Source organism: Apium graveolens, chromosome 2 (genome assembly GCF_009905375.1).
Source record: "Apium graveolens cultivar Ventura chromosome 2, ASM990537v1, whole genome shotgun sequence".
In the NCBI taxonomy this organism is placed as follows: Eukaryota; Viridiplantae; Streptophyta; class Magnoliopsida; order Apiales; family Apiaceae; genus Apium; species Apium graveolens.
In genome coordinates, this window is record NC_133648.1 from 294,498,637 (window position 1) to 294,508,175 (window position 9,539).

Consider the following 9,539-nt stretch of genomic DNA (forward strand, 5'->3'; position numbering starts at 1 on the left):
TTCCTTTTGAATTAAACTATGTTTTGTTGACTATATTCAAATAAATTAGACATGCATATATATATATATATATATATTTGCAATTATTTCGGTACTTATTATTAATTGTAGCAATGTAATATAATGAAACACAGATAAAAGGAACCCGTGACAACCCGGATCCCCGACCCCGAATTTGGGGGTGTTACAAGAATTTTAAGATATCTCAAAGGAACACCAAAACTTGGCATTTGGTATCCTGGAAATTCTGGTTTTGATCTTACTGGTTATTCAGATGCAGATTATGCAGGTTGTACAATTGATAGAAAAAGTACTACAGGAACGTGTCAATTTATAGGAAATAAGCTAGTATCCTGGTTCAGTAAAAAGCAAAATTCAGTCTCCACTTCTACAGCTGAGGCTGAATATATTGCTGCTGGTAGTTGTTGTGCACAGATTTTGTGGATGAAAAATCAACTATTGGACTATGGTCTACAAGTGAATAGGATTCCTATTTTTTGTGATAACACAAGTGCCTTTGCATTTACTAAAAATCTAGTGCATCATTCAAGGACCAAGCACATTGACATCAAGTACCACTTAATTAGAGAACATGTCATGAATGGTACTATGGAACTTCACTTTGTTCCAAGTGAGAAGCAACTTGCAGACATCTTTACCAAGCCACTTGATAAATCCACCTTTACCAGGTTGGTAAGTGAGTTAGGTATGCTTAATTACTCTTAACTTGTTTTCATGTCTAAGCAATTTGAAATGCAGCCAGAATAAAATTTGACATTTCTTGTCAAAATTGAAAAATTTGGCTAAGTCAAAATTTACATCCCGACGGATGTTCATTATCCTTTGAAAGTGAATATCCGTTGAATTTTATCCTTCGAGAGAGAACCCTCTTGCATGGAGATATGTGGATAACCCTTTGATTTTATTATAGAATCACATCACAAATTGTAAAATTTTTGATGCAAAATTCGATGCAAATGTAGAATAATAAATATATTTTAATATTATAAAAAGTTCAACACTTAAATTTGAAAAAAAATGCATTTGATTTTACTGTGGACAACTGTGATTCCACTACAAAACCACTGTGAACTATTTCATTAATTTTCAGTGATTTTTTAAATAAAAATTTGTACACCTTTTTTTTTTGATTTGATAATTAAAGTTTGTAAGTATTTATGATGAAAAATGAAATAAATATGTGTATTTATACTTTTGAACAATGGTTCCTTATGGACCTCTATGTAAGTGAATCCTCCGTGGATCGCCACCCATAATTATTAAATGAGATACAAGATACCAGATATGTACTCATATGATTAAATTTTGGATATGGACTATAACTAAGTGTTACTAAGATTACCTCACATAAATTATAACATATAGACATTTATGGGTATTTTGGCAAGTTAACTAAAATTTTCTTTTTTTATATTAAAATAGTATATTTCAAAGTTGATAGTTCCGGAGTGAAAATTTTTGAAGTCCGTCAGTCCAAGATGAATCGACCTAAATGTAAGGTCAGAGACATTTCTTAAATTCTCAACAAAATTTTTCTTTGGATGCGAGATAATTTTTTCCCAAAAAAGCAAACTCCCTGTTAATGATAAACAAAGATTTGAATCGGAAAAAGGTGATAATATTTTCTTCATTGTTCATATCTTATGATTTATGATTTTTAAGCGACAGTACTGTTTTTGATCACTTGACAATATTAAGTCATTATAATTGTAAAGGCCAAATTATTTATATTAATTATGTGCCTAAAATTTCTTTTCTTTTTTTGTAATTTAATTTAATTTAAAAAGTTTGTTTTGATGATACTTGACCATCGTTGAAATCATTATTATCTTACAGATTTTACTATAATTTTTCTTATTCACGTATATAAGATAGTTTATTTTTGTTGACTATATTCAAATAAATTAGACATGCATATATATATATATTTGCAATTATTTCGGTATTTATTATTAATTGTAGCATTGTAATATAATGAATAATAAATTATCTTACATGTTGATGATTACTCCCTCTGTCTCATTCATTTCTATACACTTTCCTTTTTTTGGATGTTCCATTCAATTCTATACATTTCAAACTTACCAAAAATAGTAAAAATTTTATAATATAAAATTCAACTACACCCACTACTTTATCCCACTACACTGACTTTATTCATTAAATATTGAATGGTCCCACAACTTTAACCAACTTTATATTTTTTCTTACTAAATTACACTTTTTTTCTCTCTTATCCCACTATCTTAACAAAAGTAACATTATTTTATTATGAATCTTGTCCTCCGTGCCCAAACCATTTGTATACAAATGGCTGGGACGAAGGGAGTAGTAGTTTTGTGATAGACTTCAAATTTGACAATATGAAACGTGTGATCTATATAGATTTCTTTTAAATAGAACTATATTAACCATGTTTTGTAAATAATCGACTCAGAACTTTTTCGCGTTTATGGAGCTACTTAGTTACTAAGTACTCGATGTTAAAAATCATTTAAAAATGAGTATGTATAAATCAGTTGATTAATCTAATTTCGTAGATATAATTAAATAAAATCTATATTTAATTTTTATAACAATGTTTTATTGTATAATTTTTTGAATATAAATTAAGAAACTTAATATGAATAACATTGAGGTAAGTTTTTGTAGAAAATTCAAATTTTATTGTTATATTTATTTAAATTAAAAAGATGAAAATATAAAATTTGCGTAGCATGAGCACATTGTTCCGGACTGGAAAGGAAGTAGGGTCTAAAAGTTATTTCGTTCGACTTTGGGGTAATGGATCACGATCGTGGCGAAAACATCAATTTCTATCATTTATCCGCTAATTACTATCAAGTTATTAGTAGTATTCTTTCTACTGAATAAAATATAAGATTTTTTTTATTTCTTACTTCATTTTTTATAATTACGAAAATAACTAAACCTGTGTGCGTAGTACGGGCATATTGCTAGTTGGATTCAATATTCGTTATTCCGAGATTTTCTTATATTTTATACTTATTTGTAAAGTTATAAGTAATATTTTTCAAAAAAATAATGTAATTGAAAAAACTCAAATAATATATTAAACCAAACTTCCAAATTTAAAATCCGACGGACTAAACAAACTATTCAATATATGATTCGCAACAATAGTTTTAACGATCAAAGTTGTTAAAAATCATTGTTTGATTTTAATTACCATCGCATTTCTTCCCATTTGAACATAAAAAATTAACGAAACTACGCCATATAATAAAAATCTTAATATTCGGAATCTTGCGATCGAAGCCCAATAGAGTAATTAAGTTCTACTGGTCTAAAATATAGACATGTAAACGTTATTTTATCAATATATGTGAGTTTGGTTCTTAATAGGCCAGGCCCATACAAATAGGGCCCAAGATAGTATTTTAATAAAACCGCCAAGGTAACAGAGTTTCGCAAAATAAAACAACAGTTTGTATTCCTACCGCATGGGCTTATTCATAATAATAGGGAGCCGATACGTAAGTTAAAAAATGTGACATGAACAATGAGTTCAGCTCAAACCCAGAAAGAACGGAACAGTAGTAGAATTTAGCCAATCCCCACCTTGTATAAAACTGCCAACAGTAAATTGGCTAGCCTCTGTTCTGTTTGTGATGACTCTGTAACCAGGCCATGTCACCCTACTACTTGTATTCGAGCCCGGACCGCGGTTCGAATACTCCCCGTAGTAGAGAGTAGACAACGCAAATTCCCCATCCCATTCTAACCACCCCGCAGCTTCAACTAAATCACCGATATAAGATTGAAGAATGACCGTTCTTGAATATAATTTCCACGGACGTCCAATGTACGATTTGAACGAAGACTGCACGGGTATTAAATCAACAGCTGCAGCGAGCTTTGAGTTGATGATCGAAATGCCAGTGTTCTGGTTAGGATCTTCCCTTCCTTGTGCAGTGAAAATGTTTTTCTGCTTCTCATTTGGTTTACGAGCATAGAGAGCGCAGTTCTGGAACACCACAGCAGCGTTGCCAAATATGAAATCCACAGTGCCATACACATCACATTCACGATAAAATTGTCGAAGAGAATGCACGTAGAGAGTGTCTTGGTATCCCACGAAACTGCATTTGTAAAACGCTGAAAGATCTGAACCACTTCGAAGTGCTACTGCTTGGTGTTTGCTTGGTCCAGCATAGTTTTCGAATGTAATTCCTTTGGCTATGAATCCGTTTCCCACTACGGCTGCACGTTAGTTGAAACAAATTAAACAAGTTTGTTAGAATATTCACATGGGTCCATCAGTAAGATTTTAACCACATAGTTTAAACTTTCAAACGAATCAAACAGTGGTACAAATAAAAACAAAAACTCTGCCATCTTTGTGGAAAGGAACCAAGGTAGAGATACAAAACACTAGTACCAAAATTCACAAAATTATTGTACACGTTCATATATGCACTGTGTAGTCGCTCGAATACAAAAGTTACATATGTTTACACACAAAATCTGAGACAAAATAAGTTTGTGCCACCAGCCCACCATCTTTAATTTGCACAAATTACATTCATCCCACACTGATTTATCGGGAATCAAGAACTCATATTTTTAAAAAGAACGTGTGTATTAACATATATACACGCTAATAATCTGTTAGCCATGTTATTAATACTCTTTATTTTACCCTTCCGTGTCGGGCAATTGACACTCATATATGAATATTTGGAGTTGTACAGAAAAAAATATGTATTTTTTTCTAAATATTGTCATATCGGATACTTACACACGTATTCATGTCAAATACCTTTACCCTAATCCGAATAAAATAGTCTATTAGTAGTTTGTAAGTTGTGACCGGTTTATATAGAGCCTTGATATGACATCGAAAAGTTCAAACGATTATCTACATATTGGATTAAATTAATAGCTAATTTTCTGCAAAACTACCACTGTACAAGTAAAAAAAAAAGGAAGGACAAGTAATAATCATGAAGCGAAAGTAATGGTAGTCATGAAGCGAGTGGTTTGGTGTGATTTCCAATTATGAAGATTTGTTAGCGGAGGCCGGAGAAGCAGGACCATGCAAGCATGCTTACAATAATATGTATCTCGATAACATCAATATCATCATCACCGTCGTCTCTACGTACTATTATTCCACCCTTCAACACGTTCATTCTACTTGAATAAAAGCTTAAACATCAACATCAGTTTCACAAGTGCACCATATAATCCAGTATAACTTTTCAAACGCTTATGCAACTTTAGCTGTTATGCATTATCAAAAGTAGAAACATTTCAAACCAGTAGTTTAACTATACTAAAAGGTAATTAAATGGTTTAGCCCAAAAGTTGTACCTCAACAAATTATTTTGCAATGTTAACCATTCAACCGATATAACCACGTGTGTTAGTATTTAAATTTGTGTAATAAGCTTTTGTGATCTTATAATAAGTCTATAAATGCTTATGTACAGTAATGGTGAGTAGATGGTATTAGAGGAGGAGTAAATAACTCACCAACTGTAGCAGATCGGAAAGTGGTCCAGCCATCAACAACACTCCTGTTACCCTTCACAAGTGTGTTTCCAATCCCATCTCCAACTAACATCAACATGGTCTTCTTACTCTCCACCTCAACATACTCGTAATAAGCCCCTGCTTTTACATATATTACGAATCTTTTCTTACTACGATCCGGGGCTGCTGCCACAGCCGCCCCTATCGTAGTAAAATTCCCACTCCCATCCTTGGCCACCACTAGATCATAATTTACCTCTCCGGTCGCCTCCACTACCGCCTTATCTTCTCTCGAAATCCATGACGGATGCCCGCCCTCAACTCTCCCGTACTCCGGAAACACTTCATTCCTGGAAGCTGCCTGTTTAATTTTGGTCACCAATGCCAGTGAATTGCTGACATGGCGCGAAATGTCGGTTATGGATTCCTCAATGTAGCTACGAACATTAGAGTCACTATACGCGAAACCATCGAGACACGTGTACTGATTCGTCATTGCACCACTGAGTAGGGTTTGCAAGTCATAGTAGTGATTGTTGGATGAGAGATCAGAAACTGCAGTATTAAGCTCAGTAACAGTGTGGCCGAGTAGCTCCACACAGTCTTGCAGCGCACGCTTGTCACGCGCATCCAAGTGGGGAATTTTACGACGAATGCCAGAGGAATTGGAGGCAGTGGCTTTTACCTGGACGACAGTAACATTGACCGCCGCAGAAATGATCTGAGGGAGGGTTTTCTTGCGGAGATTAGGGAATGTGGAGAGAGTTGAGACACAAAGCTGAGGATATAATGTGCCATCACAAGCTGAGCTTGCTATTTTGATTGATTTTGGGGATACAATGATATTTAGTGAAGTGAATGTGAGCAAGAATGCTGCAATGGCTGTGAGATGCAAGGCCATTTTTATGAAATTAATGAGCTTATGTGTTTACAATATATAGGGTACCTAGTGATATAAATAATGGAGGAAGCTTGATCATCCACTTGATACAAGTCGGTGAAGAAATGGTCAATTTTAAGCTCACATATGACAAATTAACTCAGATATTCTCATAAAAAATTTTAAAAAAAAACGGTTAGGTATGAGATCTCTGGACATGATTAGATAAATATGTTTCGCCGCATCAGATTCAGCATATTGGTCCTCATCTTTCTAAAGTTTAATATATGCTCCTGTTTAAGTAGTACTAGTACTTTGCGGATTATGAAAGAACATGCAGCTACAATAGATAAACACCCAAAGACCTGCGTTTAGGTAGATTTTCAAAATCCTACTCTTAAGATTCTCTTTTTCTTGTAATATATTGAGAGATTCATCTTTACGTATCATCAAGTGACCGAACCTGAAATATAGTTTAGGGGGACCTAGTGATGTTTAGAGGATCAAATTAAATTATTTCATATTTTTTAAAATATTGCACTAAAATTGATGGTTCCCTAGTTCCTCACCTGCGTCTCATCAAAGACATTTTAGATGATGAGGAACGATTAATCATAATAATTAAGGTAAATATTCATACATTTGAAAATGTTGAAAGGATGTATTTTAAGAGTTATAATTCTGGATATAGCTAAGGATGGGCCCTACGTCCTTACCGAACACTCAACTTTAGACTTAGGAGTGGAGAAGAGTAGATAATGGTGAGTGCCTGAGTGCCTGTACTGTATAAGAAAATAAGCTTTTTCTGTCGGTACAAGATGAGAGCGAGCTAGTTGCTGGGAAACCGAGAATCAACACTCAACACTAACACTTGAACCACTTGTATTGTATGTCATAAAAACACTGTATGGCAGTACCAGAGTACCTGGAGGCTGCAATTTTACGAAACTTAATTTAATGCATGCACTAAATTAAATAATAAAACCTCACATTATGGGTTACTTGCGAGCAAAGATGCACAAAAAGTCCGGACCCAAAAATCTGACCCGACCCGGTCCGATCCGGTCAAACTTCCCGGTCCGGTCAAAACTCGGTCCGGTCCCGGCCCGGGCTTCGCGCCTCGATGGGCCCTATATTTTAGACAAAATCCGGTCCGGTTAAAAATTCGGGCTTCGGTCCGAGCCGATTAAAAGCCCGATTATAATCTGATTATTCTAATATATTTTCTTATATATTTATAAATTCACATTTACTATAAATATAAATAATACTCTAAACATATATATTTACATATTTTTTTAAACGTAGGTAACCTGCAGCCGCTACACTTCGGGTGAACACTGGGTAAACCCTACGGGCTCACGTAATAGCCTGCAAATCACGTGAACCAAGGTAAACCGCATTTAAGCGATATGCTCTGCCTCAAGAGGCATAATCATAAATTCTCCTCTCGTGAGATTCGAACATGTGACCAAGATGATAGTTATCCCCTCTTTAACCAACTCTTGCGGGCCACTGATAAAAAAAGGAAATAAGATATAATATTATTTATATACTTCGTGATTAATAATATTATTGATATACTTCGTTGCATAAATAATGAAAGAAAATATAATAAATACACTATATATATTTGGATATCATTGTTATCATAACAATGATAAACATATTATTCTATAAACATGTTTATTTTTTGTTGAACTTAAATGTTTTCATAAAATATTCCATATAAACTAATATATTTTTACGATAATCTAGTTGCCAACACATAGTTGCTAACACATGTATTCTTCGGAATCTCTAATAATACTCGACGATTTAAATTAGAAAAAAACTCGGTCCGATCTGATCCGGCCCGAAAAAGCCCGATTAGGCCCGCCTCGAGGGCCGAAACAGACTTTGAATTTTCGGAAAATCGGGTCCGGTTAAAATTAAAGGCTGAAAAACCCGATCCAATCAAAGACCGAATTTTTTAAGGCCCGATCAAAATCCGTCACCATTACCTTTTATGCATCTCTAGCTACGCCTATGCCCCAAAGGTGTTTCAAGGAGTAAATGAAATGATGGGGGCGAGGATGGTGATTACAGAATCGTACCTGTATCACTTCACGAGGTAATGCACTTTAAGTGGAATTTATTACTATATCCCTAGTAGCCAACTTTTACTTCAACGGTTAACCCTACAATTTGTAGATGCAACTAAAAGGGGAAAGTATAGAACGTCAATTATAGTATGTCACAGCACGATGGTCGCCATTAAAACTTGAGTAATTTGCAATACGTGTACCTGAATTTTCTGATATAAGCACTTTGTGTACCCATAGTTTAATATCTAACAAAATGCATGCTATAGTTTCAAAAATCTTACAAATTACATACTTCTGTTTAATTTACCTTAACTCCGTGAGGGTAACCTTGTAATTTCAAATGGGATGATGGTCATTTCTATTATTTCTACTCTGCAAGCTGTACAATAAGTTGACGTACATCTTTTTATTCTTAAATAACCAAATTCATTTAAATGATTTAAATACTATACTTTTATTTCAAATATAAAAAAAATATATATATATATATAGGGGCTACTCCAATAAAAACTAATTTAGAATAAAAGCTAGACACTAAATAATTTTTTTAGAAAAAAACTAATTCGAAATATAACACATATGGTAGCAAAACGATCGTTGAGAGATGTAGAAAAATATAGTGAAATCGGATTTAAAAAAAAATTACGGTTTGACAAAAAAATCAAATTAAAAACGGAGGGGAAAAGCTGAAATTGGGTGTGGGAGGGTGCAGAATAGTTGGGTGGGGGTGATTTAGGGGGGACCATTAGATTAGGTAGATCTAATGGCTTAGATTGGTTCCTAGATTCTATTTTAATTTTAGTTTATATTTGATAATTCCCCAGTATATATAGATGATTATATATTTTTCTTATTTGCCATTTATGGTGTACATGATTATATATTTTTAAAAAACAACAATTATTTTTTTTACAAAATTTATGATTTGAATAAATATGTATTAGATAAAAATATATTATACCTATTTATTTAGTAAAATAAATATATTAATTAGGCCTCTTTTTACAATCAATCTTTTTACAAATATATTGATTTTAGTTGTTTTCTTGATT

The 9,539-nt window shown here is 33.4% G+C and overlaps 1 protein-coding gene across 1 annotated transcript; it reads right to left on the reverse strand.

Annotated features, from left to right (window-relative positions):
• Positions 1-3,372: 3,372 nt before the first annotated feature.
• Positions 3,373-6,547, reverse strand: LOC141708612 (pectinesterase). Its single transcript, XM_074512322.1, has 2 exons — positions 5,521-6,547; positions 3,373-4,245 (listed from the first exon to the last, which is right to left on the reverse strand). The coding sequence occupies exons 1-2, from the start codon at positions 6,419-6,421 to the stop codon at positions 3,551-3,553; spliced, it is 1,596 nt and encodes a 531-aa protein (XP_074368423.1). The 5' UTR covers positions 6,422-6,547; the 3' UTR covers positions 3,373-3,550.
• Between the last annotated feature and the right edge of the window lie 2,992 nt (positions 6,548-9,539).

Coding starts and splice junctions, on each gene's coding strand:
- LOC141708612 (XM_074512322.1), bottom strand. CDS start 6,421: ATGGCCTTGCATCTCACAGCCATTGCAGCATTCTTGCTCACATTCACT. Junction 4,246..5,520: donor TTTCCGATCTGCTACAGTTG/GTGAGTTATTTA, acceptor ACTAACGTGCAG/CCGTAGTGGGAAACGGATTC.